Below are 22680 nucleotides of genomic sequence, written 5' to 3' on the forward strand. Positions count from 1 at the left end.
GGTTAAAAAACACAAATTTTTATTTTTATTAATTTATGTTTGAAGTACCGTCCAACCATCGCACCCAAGAATCCCCACCACCCATCCACCCCCCCCCCCCCCCCCCCCCCCCCGTTTTTTCGCATTTTTGGAAAATAATGTAATAAATGTCCTCACCCCCACACTATACACCCCTCTTCACTCCACCCCTCCCTCCTTTGTGATTGAAAATGAGAGTCCCTTCACCTTTAAAAAGAAAATAGATGAGCGGTCTGCACCCGCAAGGCGGTGCTCTTGTTTTACTGGCATCCGTGTGCAGTTTTCATTAATGGAACAGAACTGTGTAGGTTTTAAAAAATCTGCTTCATCTTGTAAGCGTAATTTCATATTTTTCTCAACTTCAAGGGGAGATGATTCTGAACTTATTCTTACGTTGCTCATTTACGATAGGGGTTAAGTACTCATTGATATGAAAACACTGTAAAAGTTTTAATGTGTTTACGACCCCCCCCCCCCTCCCTCTCACACATATATTCCATGGGCATAATAAAAACAAAAAAAGGTTACAATAAAACAGCATATTTATTTAAACTAAAATGTCTACATCAAAACAAAAGTTAACATAGAACATAAATAAAATAATTTGATTCTACTGGGGCTCGAACCTTGGGCCCCTCACATGTGAAGCGAGCGTGTAACCACTACACTACGGAACCGCTTGAAAAATCACCTAACTAAGATATTAATAAGCTATTAATAGTCGGTTTAAATGTAAACCCGGAAGTTTAAACGCTGGATAGTGAGCTGGGTTAAAGGTCCATACCAAAGGGTCCATACCACAGGCAAGATACGGGTCAGGCCTGCGGCCTTCTATAAGTGGTTCTTAAAAAAAAAACCTGTAGGAGGACTTGATTGTAATGAGACTGGGGTGCTGTGATGGTGCTCCTCATTGATAAGCGGCTGCTTCCTTTATCAAGACTCATTATTGCAATTAATAATATGTGTCGCGCTTCGCGCTTTATAGCGCCTTTATTAGTAACTAGGTGGTTGCTAGGATAGTGGAACAAAGAAATTTAGTTTTTATACAAAACCAGAAAGTTTCACCGGTTTGAGTATTTGCCCAGTCCCTGTGATCTTTTATTATTGCCCAGTCCCTGTGATCAGTTATTAATTAAAACAATTAGCTTTGCATTATTGGCAATAAATGTTGTAGTAAATGTAATAAGCACAAATGCAGTACTTATTTACACTAATTTACATAAAAAATCACCACTATTCAAGATATTCTGACAACAAAATAACTTCTCCTCCCATAAGCAAAAAAAAACCTATTACATACTAGTCGCAGCACTTCAGTGCGATGCCAATAAGCCCTTCACAGGTAAATTGTAACTGAGCTTTCTTATAATCTCAGTAATATATAGACAGGCTTGTAATTTTTGCCTTCTGTTATTTTCTCCTGCTCTCTTCAAAGTTCAATGTTGTGGGAGTATTTTGCTTGTATCAGTCCAGACACCAATTTAGTTTTTGCATAATATCTAGAGAACGTTTACATCAATCACATTTGTATGCTAGTAAAATGGCAGGAAAGGAAGACACCCTTTAACATTTAGGCCCAAGGTCAATGTCACAGAGACTTGTTACATGAATATTGTTTCCCCCATTGCATGTTGTGTTCCTGATGGATATTTAGAGAACACGGTGACCAACAATCATCCAAGCTAGTATCCTCCTCAATTGGTTACTTTGAGGAAATAAGAAGCCTAATCAATTTTAAGGATAACTAGTCAGAGGCCAAACCACTTCCGCATCACATCTGAAGAAACTTTTTCATGTATAAACATACATAATACGGAATTATCTGTATTTTTCTATATGTTCTCTTTATTCTTAAGAAAAGAATTGTTGATGAATAACCAGGATCAAAGAGCTGTACATGTAGTGATATTAAGATTATAGTGCATATGCAATATTTCTATGATATTGCCTATTGCCATCAGGGGGTTTTCTGCCTATTATGGGGAAAGGAGTCTGACCTAATTGGGAATTTTTTATCAACAAAATTGGTCATTTTGGGAATTTTTGCTTTGATGAAACGGCTCATTTGGGAAAAAATTGTGAATTAATCATGCTTAAATAATTATGTGGTTTAACAAATAAATTTGTTTTTATTTGTTATTTTGTCTGCTTTATATAAACAGATGCAATATTGGGCATGTTCAACGTTAATTCAAGTACTGCAGTTTTGTTTTTCAGTTACAGTTACACTCTGAGATAAGAACTGAACTGTCAAACCTTATAGCAGATATTTTTGACCAAAACAAACACTGGTTAGTCACACAAGTTATAAGACACTTCATTCTTTAAAAAAAAAATTTTTTTTTTTTTTTTTTGGAAATTGGGAATTTTAATTATAATTTCGGTTTGGGATCGGGTCCGTTTGCTTTGGGAGTGCCTCCGTTTTCCGGAGGCGCAGACAGTGCTGAAAATCCTCTGGCCATTAAGAACTTTAATTAATATGTTACAATGTATATAGAGTGCAAATCTCAATGTTAACAATATAAAGGGTTTAATCTTTTATTATTAAATGCCATGATATGATATTCAATATATTGGTATTTTCTAAGCTGATAATTAATATGTCACAATGTAATGATTAGTTACATTATAAATTACACTTATCTCTTGTTCATTTTTCATTTGTCTGCCATGTTTGATATTTACTTAATTTATGACATCATTAATTAAGACATGTGAATGACCTCAACATAGAACCGTGGTTTGTACCAGAGTTGATGTCCGTAATGTATAAGGATTGGTGCAGGAGAGGATTAAGGCATGGATTGAGAACAGAATTGGAAATGTTCAATATTTGAAAGATAGGAGAACGATGATAAGTTATGATAACCACGTGACGTAGATATGTCTTTCATACAATTTTTGAAATGTTTTGTATTTTTGTTGTTTCATGTATTTGGGGTTTAAGTTTTTGTTATGTTTGTTCCATCTGATGGCCATTAGATGATCAGCATTACAATTTTTTTAATATAACTCTTAGCAATTGAACATTTGGCGCCAATCATTTTCAGGGGAACGTACATCTTTTAAAACGTATCTCAATTATGGCAAATTTGGACTTGCTAATTTTGATGACTTTTCACACGCACATGCATGTAATTGAATATTTGCCTCTGTGTTTGTTCAGGGTGGCGCGCTGTTGAGCAGTGTGAGTTCTCCAGGCTACCACTTCATGGTTCCTTTCATTACGTCGTTTAGGAGTGTCCAGGTAGGTGTCTTCTCATCATGCATTGTGCTTGATGGAAATGGAAAAAATAGTTAAACATATGTCCTTCAATGGTATAAGCAGTATCAAAGAAATCTTTTCCAACTACAAAGCAATTGTAGAAAGTGTACAGTTTTATTGCACAGTTTTATGTTAACTTTTAAATGTTCTTTAGCTGCTCTAAATGTTTCAAAAACAACAAAATGTCAAGTCGTGAAAGATATACTCAATAATGAATGTTTTAAACCTGATTACCTAATAATTTGTTGTAGCATTACTTGTGATATCTCATTACATTGTGTATTGCTACCGGGTATTTGCATTGTTCATAGACAGTAGCATTACATATTATACATAATACAAGAATAACAATAGATATTATATATTTTGTTAAACTATTTGCAGACTACTTTGCAGACAGATGAGGTGAAAAATATTCCATGTGGTACAAGGTACATACCCTTACACTATTTATGTCATTTTACAAGGTACATACCCTTACACTATACATGCCATGGTACAAGGTACATACCCTTACACTATGAATGTCATGGTAAAAGGTACATACCCTTAAACTATACATGCCATGGTAAAAGGTACATGCCCTTACACTATTTATGTCATTTTATATTACAAGGTACATACCCTTACACTATACATGTCATGGTACAAGGTACATACCCTTACACTTTACATGCCATGGTACAAGGTACATACCCTTACACTTAACATGCCATGGTACAAGGTACATACCCTTACACTATACATGCCATTTTACAAGGTACATACCATTACACTATACATGCAATGGTACAAAGTACATACCCTTACACATACATCTTAACATCACATGGTGATTTGAAGAATTATCCATCATTAATAGATATTTCTTAAACTTTTCAGACACCATAGTTCATTGTATTGCAAAGATAGTAAGATAATGGATGTAAGAAACAAGTGTTGCATATTGTAGCAGAAGGAATTTTACATTATTCCGGTAAATATGAGTTGCCAATTGCAACGCCGACTCATTGGGCAATTATTGTTACATTCAATCCCTAGTGGTGGTGTCATAATCTACTTTGACCGCGTTGAGGTGGTTAACAAGCTGGACGTGAGCGCAGTGCATCAGATCGTCAAGGACTATACAGCAGACTACGATCGCGTGCTCATCTACAACAAAATTCACCATGAGCTCAACCAGTTCTGCAGCGTTCATAACCTCCAGGAGGTCTACATTGATCTCTTTGGTGGGTAGTAGTGGATTAACCACTTTACTGCTGTTTTTGCGTATGTATAATACATGTTTTGACAGACAGTCAATGTCCAGAGATAAACTGGAACATTTGCTTCCTTTTTGAAATTTTAGAAATGTAAATGATTTTTTTCTTAACAGGTATCTGATCTTAATCGTAATGATCACATTATAACACGCGGTTACATAAAAGCTTAGAAGCCAGTTTAATCACGTGGCTATTTAGCTTTTAGAAGTAATTTTTTCTGCTCCCTATATTTACTGATGCGGGGAGCATAGAGCATTGGACCTGTTTGTTTGTTTTTCTGTATGTCGGTATGAGTTTAACCCTAAATGGCATGTGTTTTCTTTAACATCAATCATTCTTTCTCTAAAGCTTTGATACTTTGATCTGTGCATATTTAAACAACCACATCACCTGCACTCATTTTTAACTTGACATGGACCTTTTGGACTAAGAATAATTGATGTCTTACATATATACATTGTACTGCTTGCAACAAAGTTTCGAAACTTTCATTGTACTGCTTGCAACAAAGTTAAGATACCTCCATAGTACTGCTTGCAACAAAGTTTCGAAACTTCCATAGTACTGCTTGCAACAAAGTTAAGATACTTCCATAGATATTATGTTTGCATAACGCGCCCACATCAACTCATCTCAATTTGACCTTAAGATTGACCTTTTTCTTGGACTAAAAAAGGTTCAGGAAGTGAGATTTCTTGGTTAAGACAAAATGACCATGCACTCAACATCACTACCACAAACTAAATAGCTTTGATACTTCCATACAACACTCGGCACATCCAAACTTAATAGCTTTGATACTTCCATCCATTTTGACCTTGACCTGATTTTGCACTAAGACATTCCATGGAGCAATGAATCAATTCTGGCAAGGCTTCCACCAGGGGCATCTGAAATTGTTTATATCAGCATCTTGTTGTTGTTTTTGCTGTGGTGTTTCCAAGCCTTGGTTTCAGGCAGAGAGTTGAGCCCAAACTCCCCTTTCTCAAGATCTATCACTGAATGAAATGCCTTATGCTTTGAATGGTATACACATGTTTTCAGATCAAATTGATGAAAACCTGCGAGCCTCTCTGCAAAAGGACCTAATAGAAAATGCTCCTGGACTCACAGTGCAAGGTGTCCGTGTAACCAAGCCCAAAATCCCCGAGACGATCAGGAAAAATTATGAAATGATGTAAGAAATAGTAGTTGTGGGGATAATGTTGGTCTACACAGTAAGATTGTTATTCACCATTTAATTATAGTGATACACTTAAACTGAAAAAAATGTTTCATAATTCTGCTTATAGTCAGTAAAAACAAGCTTTAAATATTTAATATAACAATAATCTTTCAACTGATTCGAATCATGATTTATACATAATCACTTTTTATGCCCCCCTTCGAAGAAGTGGGGGTATATTGCTTTGCTCATGTCGGTCGGTCGGTCTGTCGGTCGGTCTGTCGGTCCGTCCACCAGGTGGTTGTCAGACGATAACTCAAGAACGCTTGGGCCTAGGATCATGAAACTTCATAGGTACATTGATCATGACTCGCAGATGACCCCCCTTTCAGGTCACTAGGTCAAAGGTCAAGGTCACAGTGACCCGAAATAGTAAAATGGTTTCCGGATGATAACTCAAGAACGCTTAGGCCTAGGATTATGAAACTTGATAGGTAGATTGATCAGGACTCGCAGATGACCCCTATTGATTTTGAGGTAACTAGGTCAAAGGTCAAGGTCACAGTGACCCGAAATAGTAAAATGGTTTCCGGATGATAACTCAAGAACGCTTAGGCCTAGGATCATGAAACTTGATAGGTAGATTGATCATGACTCGCAGATGACCCCTATTGATTTTCAGGTCACTAGGTCAAAGGTCAAGGTTATGATGACCCGAAATAGTAAAATGGTTTCCGGATGATAACTGAAAAACGCTTATTCCTAGGATCATGAAACTTGATAGGTAGAATGATCATGACTCACAGATGACCCCTATTGATTTTCAGGTCACTAGGTCAAAGGTCAAGGTCACGGTGACCCGAAATAGTAAAATGGTGTCCGGATGATAACTCAAGAATGCTTATGGCTAGGATCATGAAATTTCATAGGTACATTGATCATGACTGGCAGATGACCCCTATTGATTTTAAGGTCACTAGTTACAATTTGCAGTTGTTACTTTTTCAAACTGTTGGAGTGCCAGTGATCTGGCCAATGTGATATGATTTTGATTTTTAGGGAGGCTGAAAAGACCAAGCTGTTGATAGCAGTTCAAAAACAGAAAGTTGTTGAAAAGGAAGCAGAGACTGATCGCAAGAAGGCTATCATAGGTATTAAGGCAGCAGTGCTTTGACTTTTATAAAACTTCTACTGATACATGTTGCACACTTGAAATGATGCCATACTTTACAACATTTTTAGCTCGACTCTGCAATGAACAGGGTAAGCTTTTGGGACCTCCCATCTTTAGTGCACTGTGCATCACCTTATCATTCAATTGACATCCCCTTAACCCATGGGTAAGCAAAACTTTACAGGAATGACCCTTGTGTGACCGTCTTACAAAGTTGTTCAAATAATTCTAGTCCACTTCATATATAGGTCAGATAAGCTAAAAAAAAATTAACTAACTAACTAAAACTTGAAAAACCTTCTGAAACAATAAGTACAGGGATTTCATATTTGGTGTGTAGTATCCTAAATTCGTCCTGTACCAAGTTTGTTTAAATCATGCCCTGGGAATCAAAATGTTGCATGTCTTCTCTGAAACAACAAAGCAACGAGGTGTTACGGGTATATGCCCTTGTGGTCAAAGTTGGCAGTGCCTGAACTTTTTAAGGTTTAGTGTTTTAATTTGAATTATATAGCATAGCTTCTTTAAAAAAAATCTTTACTTTTGAAATCAGTTGCATTATTGGAACAATCTTCGTTGACCACAAACGGTTTATCTTCATTATTGACCACAAACGGTTGTCATAAACCAGTCGCACCTCATAATATAGGTGAATCTCTGACCATGATGTCCTTCTTTTTTAAGGTTTTAGGTTAACTCCAGCTATTCCTTTATAATCTGTAATCACAAGCCAAGTCATAGACATTTTATCTTAGAAAAATTAATGAAAAAATACTCTAGCAAGCATTCGTATTGTTTGATATCTTTAATTCTTGGAGGAGACGTGTATATTATTATTATTATCATACTAACAGTTATATTTTGATTGGCACTTAAGCATATTTGACATTTTAAAGCAAAGTATGACTGTCTTGTATTCTTTGGAGATTTTGCGCACATATTTTTTATGCTGACAAAACTGCAGTCCTTTATGAACCTCTATTATTTTCTATCCATCCAGAGGCTGAAAAAAACGCGTCTGTTGCTAAGATACAGTGGGAACAGAAGGTCATGGAGAAAGAGTCAGAAAAGAGAATGTCTGAAATTGAAGGTGTGTTTCAGGCTGTACAGGTTATAAGTTTTCCTCATTAGACCTTCCCTTTTTTGTCTCACCTGAGCACAAGGTGTTCATGGTGAGAAATCGTGATCACTCTTTATCTTGAAAACATTGTGTCCTGTCATCTTTAAGCTTGTTACTATTCTACATGCCACATTTATTATGCATTTATTGATTGAACTTGCGCAGAGTGTTTATCTTTACTATATATAGGCCAAGTTAGAATCTGGTCCACATGCCTCCAAAAACTTGGTCATATCTTAGAAAAACCTTGCTCCCTCTGTAAAAGCCAAATTAATGACTCATTTTTGATGAAACTTGGTCAGAATTTTAATCTTGACAACAACCAGGTCAAGGTAGAATGTGTGTCATGTGCATAAAAAAAAACTAGGTCAAATTGTAGAAAAACCTTGTTATTGCTCTAGAGGCTACATTTTTACTAAATCATGATAAAACTTGGTGATAATGTGCATATTGACAATATCTAGGCTTAGTTTGACTCTGAATCATGTGTGTCTAAAAACAAGGTCACCAGCTTAGGAAAACAAGAGGGCCTGAAAGGCCCAAAGTCGCTCACCTGAGATAACAAGATATTATTGAGACAAATCTTCTGGCCAAGTTTCATGAAGATTGGAAAATACATGTGGCCTTTAAAGTGTTCACAAGGTTTTACTATAACCATAGAAGGAAAAATGCCCCGCCCCGCCCCCTGGCAGCCATGTTTTCCAACTAACTGGCATCATTTGAACTCGACCAAGATATTATCAGGATGAATCTTCTGACCAAGTTTCATGAAGATTGGATAGTAAATGTGGCCTCTAGAGTGTTAACAAGATTTTACTATAGCTATATACAGCCATATAAGGAAAAATGTCCCACCCCTTTGCAGCCATGTTTTTCAAGCAAAGTTTACCAATTTTTTTATCTCATCCAAGATATCATTGGGACAAATCTTCTGAGCAAGTTTCATGAAGATCAGAAAATAAATGTGGCCTCTAGAGTGTTAACAAGGTTTTACTATAGCCATATAAGGAAAAATGCCCCGCCCCCTGGCGGCCATGTTTTTCAACCAACCGACATCATTTTTGAACTCGTCCAAGTTATTATTGGGAAGAATCTTCTGACCAAGTTTCACGAAAATCAGACAATAAATGTGGCCTCTAGAGTGTTAACAAGGTTTTGCTATAGCCATATAAGGAAAAATGCCCCGCCCCTTGGCAGCCATGTTTTTCAAGCGAACGTAACCATTTTCGAACTCATCCAAGATATAATTGAGACCAATCTTCTGACCAAATTGCATGAAGATTGGACAATAAATGTGGCCTCTAGAGAGTTAACAAGGCAAATGTTGACATCGCACAACGGACGATGGACAAAAGGTGATCACAAAAGCTCACCATGAGGACGTTGTGCTCAGGTGAGCTAAAAAAGGTATTGCCACTTTAGAGGGTTTGTTTTCTTACTCAATCTTGATGAAACTTGGTACAAATATTTATCTTGACATTACAAAGGCCTTGTTTGAATCTGGGTCAAAAACTGTGCCAAGCTCAGGTGAGTGCTTCTGGGCCATACATGCCCTCTTGTACGTGTCTTTTTGTTGTTTTTGTGTGACCGAGATTCAAACTGAAATATATATAAGAATTATAAAAATGTAACTCCCAGATGTTTAATTGTGCTCATATTTAGAACGAGCTACAAAGGGTCTAGATGTTATTCTAGAACATTGTTTCATCTATGCATATTTACGCTGTTTTAGATCAAACCCATCTTGCGAAGGAAAAGGCAATGGCAGATGCTAATTATTACAGAGTACAGAAAGAGTCAGAGGCAAACAAAGTAGGTTCTTAACTATCTCCTGGTAACTCCACAAACAAGTGTGCATTGTCAATATCTGTTTTGTCACAAAGTATGCAGATCTTGGCTCTGCTTAAATCTTAAAAAAAAAATACAAATCAATTTAAGTTTATGTGTTACATGTCTGTGCAACAACTGTTCAACTTTCTGAAATATAATTGTAGAAAATCTTTTCAAGCTCTGTATTTTGTGAAAAACTCTTGTTTCGGATTGCTTCATTTTGACTTACTGCACAACAAGATAAAAAGAAATAAAATAAACTTATGCAAATAAAAATAATAAATTTTTATGCCCCCCTTCGAAGAAGAGGGGGTATATTGTTTTGCACATGTCGGTCGGTCGGTCCGTCCACCAGATGGTTTCCAGATGATAACTCAAGAACGCTTAGGCCTTGGATCATGAAACTTCATAGGTACATTGATCATGACTGGCAGATGACCCCTATTGATTTTCAGGTCAAAGGTCAAGGTCACAGTTATTCCCGTTAATAGTAAAATGGTTTCCGGATGATAACTCAAGAATGCTTACACCTAGGATCATGAAACTTCATAGGTACATTGATCATGATTGGCAGATGACCCCTATCGATTTTCAGGTCACTAGGTCAAAGGTCAAGGTCACAGTGACTCGAAATAGTAAAATGGTTTCTGGATGATAACTCAAGAATGCTTATGCCTAGGATCATGAAACTTCATAGGAACATTTATCATGACTGGCAGATGACCCCTATTGATTTTCAGGTCACTAGGTCAAAGGTCAAGGTCGCAGTGACTCGAAACAGTAAAATGGTTTCCGGATGATAACTCAAGAATGCTTACGCCTAGGTTCATGAAACTTTATAGGTACATTGATAATGACTGGCAGGTGACCCCTATCGATTTTCAGGTCACTAGGTCAAAGGTCAAGGTCACAATGACTCCAAATAGTAAAATGTTTTCCGGATGATAACTTAAGAATAATTAGGCCTAGGATCATGAAACTTCATAAGTACAAAGATCATGACTGGCAGATGAACCCTATTGATTTGCAGGTCACTAGGTCAAAGGTCAAGGTCTCAGTGAGAAAAAATGTATTCACACAATGGCTGCCACTACAACTGACAGCCCATTTGGGGGGCATGCATGTTTTACAAACAGCCCTTGTTTATTTGGCATTTGTGAAAATGTGTCAGAAGAAAAGCATTTCATCTAACACGTATCTTTCGTTTCAGTTGAAGCTTACAAAGGAGTATTTAGAAATGCTCAGATACCAGTCAGTAACAGCTAACACGAAGATGTTCTTTGGTACCAATATACCACAGATATTCATGGACCCATCCTCTTTTGGGAAATCCGCAGATATTGCTCAATCTTCTTCAAAGTCGACGGTAATAACATTTTGTGGTAAAAATATTGCCAATAGTGTTTAAGGATGTTTTAAAAAACTGTTTTATATGCAATAGAACAAACCTATGCAGTGTGTTTTTATTGCAAACGCTTGTTAACTTGAGATTTTCATATGATCCTACAAACAATCGTGTGTTTTTAATTGTAATTCAGAATAACACGAGAAATTTCATTTGTATTTATAGTTACAGACTGAACAAAAACAAAAGGTTTTTTAACATGAAGAAAACGGTGTTAAAATGCTCTGATACTCAAAATGAAAACCATAATCGTCACATGATCTATCATGTATGGCCTTTTATATTGCTTTTTTTAGCTCACCTGTCACAAAGTGACATGGTGAGCTTATGTGACCGTGTGATGTCCGGCGTCCGTATGTGCGTGTGTGCGTGCATGTGTGAGTCCGTCAACAATTTGCTTGTGTAGACAATAGAGGTCGCAGTTTTCATCCAATATTTATGAAATTTGGTCACAATGTTTATCTTGATGAAATCTGGGTTGGGATTGTATTTGGGTCATCTGGGGTCAAAAACTAGGTCCAAAACTAGGTCAAATAATTGAAAAACCTTGTGTAGACAATAGAGATCGCAGTTTTCATCCAATCTTTACGAAATTTGGTCAGATTGTTTATCTTGATGAAATCTTGGTTGGGATTGTATTTGGGTCATCTGAGGTCAAAAACTAGGTCACTAGGTCAAATAATAGAAAAACCGTCAACAATTTGTTTATGAAGACAGTAGAGGTCACAGGGGAATCAACCATTGTAGACTTCATCATCACAATTACCTCTCTTAGTACAACTGAGTGACACCATCCCTGCTGGCTCTTCTTTTCCCCCACCACATCGGCCTACACTTCCATAAAATCTCTCCTTCTTTCAACCCTCCAGGGTGGCAACATGTATTTTAAATATATAAATGCATATAGTCCTGTACATATTGTAAATAATGTACATCTTGTACAAATTTAGCTGTCTTTGTCTTATTTTTAACTGTAAAGTACATTGTCTTACCCTTAATTTTTATGTGGCCCTATGAAGGTGACCGTTTGGAGACACGTAAGTTATTGCCCTTAACATATAAGGGTTTATTACTAAACCCACTTTTAAATATTGTTTTAATGCCACTCTGGGGGGATCTCTCTTTTCCATAGCCCAATCCTCCTTAAGTTCCATACAGACAGGGTCTTATGTTGGAGCATTACGGCTATATTCCCTGTCTGCAAGTGTTCAACATTGAGCCACATACATAAACTTGTACTCATTAATTTTTTAACAACTCAATACTCAATTGCAATATTAATATATAATTGAGAGTTACACACTCTATGTGATATCATATATTGTCTTTTTTTTTTCCTTTCCTTCTCATATAATTGCATTTGCACATGCAACTTCACTCTACATTTGAGAGCTGTTAAATCAGGCTCTGGCATCCCTATTAATAAATGTTCTTAGATATAAACATATCTCTCTTATGATTAGATCTTGTTGTTTGGCGTTTAGTTTAAACTTTAAACATACACATAAAAAGGGTACTTGACTATGCATGTAAACATATTGTGGCAATGTTCAACCACTTTGTGATCTGGAAAACCCTCAAATATTATTATATTGTTACACAAACATATTACACATCTGTGTATTCCTTTTTTCTATAATTAATATATTAAAATAGTCCTATTTGGATTCAAATTTTTAAACCACAGATCACAAAGTCTAAAGACTCCAACAAACCCATTGCAGTATATACTGAACAGTGGGTCTGGTAATGATGCTGCCACATACAACAGTATGTGTGTTTTCACCATCTTTACTTATAAAAATTGGGCTATTCCTTTTCTCTCTCCTCCTTAAAAAAAACAATACAAAGAATAACATACAATAACAACATCATATGAATGATATAAATTAATAATAAGTACAGTAACGTAACAAAAACATAGTAATCTAAAACTAAAAAACAACTCCAAGTTCTTTTGGATTAACTCATTCTTGTTCTTTCATTTATATTTTTGCATATAAACCATTATTGTTTACTTTTTCTTAAAAGTACAAAGTCAGCCGTGGGAAAATCTATTTTAAAACGGATTGACCTACAGGCAATCCTTAATAAGAAATTTTGGCCAATCAGCGCCATCGTTATATAAACGCATCAACCAATTAAAACGTCGCTTTTTAACCGCGTTAGGCCTATTCACTGTATAGCACTGCGTCTTTTTAACGCTTCATATAAAGGTTATATATTTTTAAACCAATAGATTTTTATTAAGGCACCGCACCAACACTGCAAAGTTTTATATTTATACCAATGGTACAGCCCAGTAAAATCGGGCTGTCCATTTTATGGCCGTTTTCGGCTTTTTATGCAGAGTTCTATGTTAAGCAGTGTGCTCGGGCAATGGTTTTTAACCGAAGTCCCGAGGGTAAATAACCCCAATAGTCAGTCGGTCACAGTTTTCATCTAATCTCTATGAAATTTGGTCAGAATGTTTATCTTGATAACTGACTGACTAATGGGGTTGTTTACCCATGGGACTTCGGTTAATAAACCATTGCCCGAGCACACTGCTTAATATAAAACTCTGCATTAAAAGGTCGAAAACGGCCATAAAATGGACAGCCCGATTTTACTGGGCTGTACCATTGATAAAAATTAAAAACTTTGCAGTGTTTGTGCAGTGCTTTAATAAAAATCTAGTAATTTAAAAAATAGCTTTACTTATAATTAAATTAGATGGGATATAAATGCAATACTCATTATAAACTGCACATTGGCTGAGCCTAACGCTGTTAAAAAGCGGCATTTTTATTGGTAAATAGGCTTTTATAACGGTGGCGCTGATTGGCCGAAATTTCTTATTAAAAATTACAAATAGGTCAATCCATTTTAAAATAGAAATTTTCCCATGGCGAACGACCTTGACATTGCACTTTACAGAATGTAAACAATAAGAATTTCAATGCAGAAAATATAGAAATGAAAGAAAAAGGATAATTACATCCAAAAGAACTTGGATTTTAAAGAAATTCATGACTTGTTTTATAGTATTAAATTTCTATGTTTATGTTATGTTCTTATACTTCTTCGTCTTATTATTATTATTAATATGATATTGTTATTGGATGTGTTTTTTAAAAGGAAAGAGAGAGAATAGCCCAATTTTTATGAGTAAATATGGTGAAAACACATACTGTTGTATGTGGCATCATTATTAGACCCACTGTTCAGTAAATACTGCAATGGGTTTGTTGGAGTCTTTAGACTTTGTGATCTGTGATTTTATTGTTAAAATTAACATAATAATACTTTTAATTCTATGTGTCTAGGGAGAAAAAGGATTACACGAAAGTGTGATATGTATAATATAAGCAAACATTATTAATATTTTAGTTTTTTTCAGATTACAAAGTGGTTTAACATTGCCACTATATATCTACATACATAATAAACCTATAGATAGGTGTAAATTGTTGTTTGAGTTAAATGTTATGCTAGGAACTCTAGGCCATGGGAAGATATAGAGATTTATAAACCTTAATTAATAGGGAAGGTAGAGCCTGTTTTAATAGCTCTCATAAGAAAAAAGAAGGGGATTTGCATGTAAACATGCAATTATATATCTTGATAAAAACTGGTTTGGAATTGTATTTGGGTCATCTGGGGTCAAAAACTAGGTCACTAGGTCAAAAACTAGGTCACTATGTCAAATAATAGAAAAACCTTGTATGGACAATAGAGGTCGCAGTTTTTATCCAATCTTAATGAAATTTGGTCAGAATGTTTATCTTGATGAAAGCTGGGTTGGGATTGTATTTGGGTCATCTTGGGTCAAAAACTAGGTCAAATAATAGAAAAACCTTGTATAGACATTAGAGGTCACAGCTTTCATCCAATCTTTATGAAATTTGGTCAGAATGTTTGTCTTGAAGAAATCTGGATTGGGATTGTATTTGGGTCATCTAGGTCACTAGGTCAAATAATAGAAAAACCTTGTGTAGGCAATAGAGGTCACAGTTTTCATCCAATTTTTTTATAAAATTTGATCAGAATGTTTATCTTGATGAAATCTGGGTTGGGATTGTATTTGGGTCACCTGGGGTCAAAAACTAGGTCAAAAGGTCAAATATTTGAAATACCTTGTGTAGACCATAGAGGTCACAAGTTTCATCCAATCTTTATGAAATTTGGTCAGAATGTTTATCTTGATGTAATCTGGGTTGGGATTGTATTTGGTTAGTCAGGTGAGCGATTAAGGGCCATCATGGCCCTCTTGTTCCAAAAATCTGTTCCAAATCAAGGTCTTTCTCTATTTTATTCCAAAATTATCTCCATTGAGTGTTTGAAACCCTTGTTTTCATTGAAACACCTTATTCTATAGCAATTAATGATTATTTATTTTGTTTGCAGCAATGATCATTCCAGTTTTCGAACATTTCAATGGCTGCAGATACATGAATGTGATAAAGAACATTTTCGAGACAACTTCTCTACCAGACGGTGCCTTCCATTATCTATTAGTTGAGTGTTTCCTGATGCAATCCATCATCTGTCAATTATTAGTTGAGTGTTTCCTGATGCCATCATCTTTCGATAATAAGTTGCATGTTTCGTGATAAAGAGCTGTATGTTTGAGTCACTCAGGTTATGTGTGTAGTTTCAAGAAAATCTTACAGCAAATGTAGATATATTTATAATTTTATGCAAAAGTACTTTAATGGTATAAACAGCTGCTATGTGTCAACTCATATTGATCCCTTTTCTCAAACTTAAATGTGATCCTAGTACAATAAGGTACAGTCGATACCTCAAACTTGCTGGGATCGACAACAAAGTTTGAGCCATCAGGAATTTTAGTCAACCGATTTCTAATATACATATGTTTACTAAGATAAATCTGCAATAGAGTAACATCTCCAGTTGAAGTGAATGCATATTGCCTTTACTCTGTATTACTTTATGCTTTTGAATTGATAAGAACCAAATGTATACTAAATATTTTCATTATATATTTTAAAACAGTTACACATACAATCAAACAAATATCATATTATAAATGTTTATTATATAAGCCCGTTTTTACGTAGCATATTTACGACAATATGTAAGGAACAACAATAAGAAACAAAACATACATAACTATTATATGCTCATCACTGAAATATTAAATGACACGACATGTATTTATTTATTCACTTGAGTTGTTTTTTTGTCAAGAATGTCATGAATTATAGATACAATTTTTCTTTTCCATCAAGTTGACATGGTACATATTGTGCTGCAGCCATTTCAGACATAATAATACATCATGTATAAAGCATTTAATCAAGCGCTTCTATGGTAATTGATTAACAGCTTGATGCGTCCTAAATCAATTTAAAGCCAATCAAACAAAAGATTATGCAAAAATTGTGACTGTGACTGTGAAAAGAGTTCGAACCATCTGATTATTTAAACCCTCATGAAGCCATTTAGCCATTTGACAGAAATTGATATGAATGTACAGCAATAAAAAATCTGTGCTATGAAGAGAGTTTGAGCCCACAGGATATCGGAGCCAAGCGAGTTCAAGCCATTGGGTTTTGACTGTATGTTTGCAGAATGTTTAAGTGTGAAAGTATCAATTCTGCTTTAAAATGTGTCTGCCTTTGCTTTAATTTGTTTTTTGTTTTCTTTAGACTATTTAAATTAATAATTACGGTAAGTATGTAGTTAATTGTGATTAAGTGCATTGTATAACTGTTCACATTTACAATTTTATCTCAATATGTTAGTATGAAATTAGCTAGGAATTTGGTCAGCCTTTGATAAAATATGGTTGTTGTTTTTTGAGACTGTATAGATTAAAATAATCTCGTGGTGATTGTGATTAAGTGCAATGTATAACTGTTATAATGAACAATTTATCTTCACATATATAGTTGTTCTGTGTACTGACACCCTATATTTTGATTTTATTTATTAATATTTCATCACTCATACTCGGTATGGTATGTTTTTTTCTTGCAGCCTGATAAATCATTATCCAAGACAAGTATCTTGTTTGAGATCTATTATTTCTGTATTGTACTGTATTACATGTATTGTTTACAATATTTGCTACTGTATGGTATGTAAAACATCATCTGCATGTCAATTTCTATATTAACTAAACAGTAATCTGGTTGACTATTTAAAGGTCATAAATTTATAATCAATGTCGTTGTGTGTATTCTAAATATTGGAACACAAGATGTTGTTTTGCAGCATCTATCAACTATAAAATATCCAATGCAATTTAATCCATTATTTCAGTTAACATTTCGTCTTAATGTTGATTTAAACTTTTTATTTGTAACCAAGAAAATCAAAATGTGTTTCAAATGTCCTGTTCATATTGTACCTGTGTATTTGTTGATAGGAAACATGTTCATCTGAATATTGTTGGTATATATCTGTGTTATCGTTGTAATTATTATTATTTAATGATAATCATATTCAGGTACGCTGCACGTTTCATGTTGTCATCATAAAATGTGATCAAACGTTTGATAGAAACAAATAATTATTGATATCACTTCTGTGTTTGTCTATTTGAAGAGGAATATCTTTTTTACAAACGCTTTTTATGCCCCCAGATCGATAAATCGGGGGTATATAGTTTTTGGCCTGTCTGTCTGTCTCATTCTGTCCCAAAACTTTAAGGTTACAGTAAAGTTTTGCAAGAACTTTTGAAATATTGAAAATAGCAACTTGATATTTGGCATGCATGTGTATCTCATGGAGCTGCACATTTTGAGTGGTGAAAGGTCAAGGTCATCCTTCAAGGTCAAAGGTAAAAAAGCGGTGCATTAGGGGGCATTGTGTTTCTGACAAACACATCTCTGGTTTATTAATTGAATTGTTATTGAATTAATGAGCATGACATATCTTTTCATAACATACAGAAGGTTATGGTCAGTTGTCATTGGTTAAAATAAATAAATTGATTTACTATTGACATTTAAAAAATTAAAATATTATGTTTTGAAATGATGTACTTTTGTACGTTTCATATTTGGGCTGTTGGTTCTGTCCTATTTTGCGTGTTAATATTTACAAAATATATGCATTTGTTTGTGCATTACTATTCATGAAGATTAGTTGAACGCACAGGTAAAACTTGAAGCCTCTGTAACAAACGGGTTTCAACACCCTTAATTAAGTCTCATCGAAGCTGTTTGTCGACATAACGCAGGACGCACTTAAATTGTTGTTGCCGCAACGACACAACCCTGAAGAGTTTACGTTGATGCGTCTTAAGCCAATCATTGACTGGGTACCGTGCATTCCTCGTGCTTTCAACCTGCGGACACCCTCCCTTTGAGGTTCGAAATTGCGTGTCGCAAGCTTGCGCGTGTTGTTCACGCTAACGTCATAGGATTACCACGTGTTGCAAGTTAACGGCTCCACTGCAGTCAGGAAAACAGAAAGGCAACTCCCAAAATTACACATCAAGTTCAACCCACATGATTTTGCGCATGCTTCTCGCATATTGCTATACAAAACATGTTTAGAAGTATGATTACTTGCATTCTTTTACAGTGTGATCATATTGTTCCTAGTATATGTATTAAGCCTTTTCTATGGAGATTGTCTAGCCGTACGGCTTATAAAGTATAGAATAGTCATTCAGTGATTTTAATCAGTAATAAGTTTGTTTAAGCTCATAAAAGTTTTAAAAAATCATCCGTTACGGCTTCCTTTCATGTAATACGGTTGCTTATTTTTGATTCTTAAAATAATCACCGTTCCTAAGTAAGGTGTGAACAACTGTTTTAATGAATTGCGGCATTAATATTATAAAATTCAATGTCGGCAGCCGTCAAAGGTAGTTCTCAGAAATTGAGTTACACGAATGATTTAATTCGGTTTATAATTTGATTCTTTAATTAGCTGATGTTCCTATGTTAGGCGTGAAAACTGTTTTTTATTAGTTGCGGCATCGATATTATGAAATTCAGTGACGGCAGCCGTCAAAGGTTGTTCTCAGAAATTGAGTTACACAAATTATTTAATTATCTTTTAGACAATTGATAAATAGATGGTTTCATACAAGCAATATATCAGTTACCTGAAAATGGCCGTGTCTTTAACTGTTGGCGAAAAATTCTCCACTTATGGTGCATTAATAGGCAAAATTGAACTGTACCAGTGTTCAAATTGTGTACAGTTTTTCAAACGTAGTTCAAGGAACATTGAGGCTGCTAAAAGCAGATGCCCTTAGAAAACTTCCAATGAAAATCTTAGTGTCGGAAAATACCTATAATAATAATAATAATAATAATAATAAAAGCTTTATTTACAGAAGGTTACACATAAAGACAATGACACATTATACATATTATGCAAATTAATCAATACTTTTTTACAATGTGGCCTTCTTAAAATAACATACACAAATAGGTCTATAATAAGTAAAACATTCAAACAATATTTTCTTACACCCATACATAACACACATAGATAGACACACATGAAATATTATTAATTAAAATAATAATAATAATAAAAGCTTTATTAACAGAAGATTACACATAAAGACTAATGACGCATTACATTGTATACATATTATGCAGATGATTCAATACCGGTACTTTTTTACAATGTGGTCTTAAACTAACATACACAAATAGGTCTATAACAAGTTAAACATTTAAACAATATTTTCTTACACCAATACATATCACACATTTTGCCTTTTAGACAGACACACATGAAATATCATTGATTAGGAAAAAAAAAAGACAACAACAACATATGACATATTATTGATTAGAAAATAAATGTGCTTTATATTGCCTTTTTAAAGCAGAGATAGAGCATGCCATTCTTATTCCAATCGGTATACTGTTCCAAATATCCATGCTATGGTTTGAAAACGCTCGTTTCTTATAACCTGTATTTGCTTTGGTATTAACAATATCGGTATGGGTGGCAGATCTTAAGTTATATTTTTGATTTTGAGAAAAAGTTCTAATATTATTTAAATATTCTGGAGTCTGATTGTTGACACATTTATATATCTAGATTGCCGTGTGGTATTTACATCTATTATTAAACGAGAGCCAATTAAGCTGTAAAAACAATTCTTTGGATGGTGTTCTATTTGGCTTTTGTAGAATGACTTTCGCTGCGCGTTTTTGTAAAATATTCAGCTTTTTAAATTGGTTTTATTAGCGTTGCCCCAGATCGTACAACAGTAATCGAAACATGTGAACATATGAATTATGAAATTATTTCTTCATATCAAAAGTGAGATAGAATCTAATTTGATATGGTTTTTAGTAGAGTTATTTTACTGCTTATTTTAGAGCATGTTTTATCAATGTGTACTTTCCATTGCAGATGTTTGTCAATATAAAGTCCTAAAATGTTATGGCTAGTGACATTTTCAATAGCATATTATTATCTATTTTTAGATCAAGGTTGATATTCTTAATTTTTCGGCGTAAGCTGAATAAGCCAGCTTTTCACCCTGACTTGACCTTTGTAAGTGTCCAATAATACTCAAATAAAATTTCCCGCGGCTAGGTACGAATGAATACACTTCATTTATTCCATTGGCTGATTTGAGTATAACACCAGAACATTGGAAACATATCCGCGTCTTTGTAACACTGTTTTACTGCATGAAACAATTTTATCTCTAATGAAAAGGCCCAATAGATAGAACAGTTTTACAATCAATTTTCGACATAAATACAGTTTGTGCGTTCACCTTTTATTTTCAGAGAATTACCAGCGCAAAAGCGTTTAACTAAAGGCTATGTTGTCATATTTAGTACTTACTTGCATTGCATTTCAAATCGCGAGGTTTCGGGTCAATACGCGGTCATTTTGTGAAAGTCAGAGTTTATATACAGTTCATCACCGGAGTTCGCAAAAGGGGTTGCGATCATTGTGTCTTACTGACAATAACGTAGTGACTGTAATGCATTGCATTCCAATCCGCAAGGTATCAAGGTCAGTTTGCGGTCAGTTGCAGAAATCTTTATATAAACGCCGTCTCGTAAACTTTGTGCACTTGAAGTCTGTTTTGATCAGAAAGATACTAAATAAAAATATTCGGCGATATTATTGTGGTATGTCAATCATCGATTTTTAATATGGTTTCAAAATTTGCATGATAAGGAGCAATTTTGATAAAATTAATTAGAAATATTTATCCATTTAGACCAGTTTATTAAGCATGACCACAATAATTCGCTATACTATAATTATGCAATTAAATAAGATTCGAGTATTGCCGGCTGACCTATATGCACTCGTTCATTTTCATGTTTCTTGTGTTTTTCTATTCTGATATATATCTATATATAGATATCTGAGTAATAATATCACATAAAGCAAAATAAGCCACGAAATCTGGCGCAACACCCCGTAATTGATTTCCTTATGATGTAGCTAACAACTGCGCAGAAAAAAAGGCATCCGCTTCTTTTTATCTCATAGAGATAACTTTTGATCGTTCATAAACATCGACCACAATCAACGCCGTATATCTTTTTTAAAGATATTTCTTGTTTGTTTTGATCCAATAAGCATGCATTTTGATATACTAGGGTTTATCATCATGTTATTTAGGGTGCACCATTTTTGTATGGAATAAATATCATTTTGTAAGTTAGTTTGAATTTCTGAAGGATTGGCCCCTGTAGCATGTAGTGTCGAGTCATCAGCATACAAGTCTATGTCTGATTGGTTTTGTAATAACCCAATATCATTTATATAAATTAGAAACAAGAGAGGGCCCAAAATAGAACCTTGAGGGACAACGCTCTTAATAGTAAGAGGGGTAGAAAAACTAGTTCCTAGTTTAACGCATTGTTGTCTTTGACTAAGATAAGAATGAAAAAGGGACAAGGTACCATCCGAAAAGTGATGAAGTTTTAGTTTGTATAACAGAATTTCATGATCTACTAAATCAAAAGCTTTTTTCATGTCAACAAAAACAGAACCAATACAATTACCGTTATCAACATCTTTGAGCCACTCATCAATAAGTCGAATCAGCGCTGTTTGGCAAGAATGATTTTCTCTAAAGCCTGACTGATGTTTATTCAACACATTTGTTATTCGAAAGAATTTTATCAATTCATTTGAAAGATGTCTTTCGAATATTTTGGATATAGTTGGCAAAACTGAAATCGGACGATAGTTATTACAGTCCTCTCTGTCTGAGTCTTTATATATTGGTAGAACATACGCTTGTTTTAACAAATCGGGAAAAATTCCTGTACGAATACAATTATTAATTATCGAGGTAATTGGTAAAACAATATGCTCTCCACAGTATTTTATAATGTTTGCACTGATCCCGTCGAGTCCCGTAGCCTTGTTAACATTTAAATTGCCAATTATTATACTTACTTCGAGAGGGGTAATGTAATTTATAGAAAATTCATGCTGTTTTAAAGATTTGTCGAGATATAACTTCAAAT

The 22680-nt window shown here is 34.6% G+C and overlaps 1 protein-coding gene across 1 annotated transcript in view; it reads left to right on the plus strand.

Annotated features, from left to right (window-relative positions):
* LOC127868656 (erlin-1-like) overlaps window positions 1-17774 on the plus strand; it is a 23833-nt gene extending 6059 nt beyond the window's left edge. The window contains exons 4-12 of the mRNA XM_052410591.1: window positions 3185-3265; window positions 3668-3714; window positions 4325-4512; window positions 5590-5722; window positions 6770-6861; window positions 7885-7974; window positions 9737-9816; window positions 11045-11200; window positions 15629-17774. Of these exons, the coding sequence (XP_052266551.1) occupies window positions 3185-3265; window positions 3668-3714; window positions 4325-4512; window positions 5590-5722; window positions 6770-6861; window positions 7885-7974; window positions 9737-9816; window positions 11045-11200; window positions 15629-15634 (873 nt within the window). The 3' untranslated portion in view covers window positions 15635-17774. The remainder of the gene's footprint in view (window positions 1-3184; window positions 3266-3667; window positions 3715-4324; window positions 4513-5589; window positions 5723-6769; window positions 6862-7884; window positions 7975-9736; window positions 9817-11044; window positions 11201-15628) is intronic.
* Window positions 17775-22680: the final 4906 nt, after the last annotated feature.

This window comes from Dreissena polymorpha, chromosome 2, assembly GCF_020536995.1.
Source record: "Dreissena polymorpha isolate Duluth1 chromosome 2, UMN_Dpol_1.0, whole genome shotgun sequence".
Taxonomy (NCBI): domain Eukaryota; kingdom Metazoa; phylum Mollusca; class Bivalvia; order Myida; family Dreissenidae; genus Dreissena; species Dreissena polymorpha.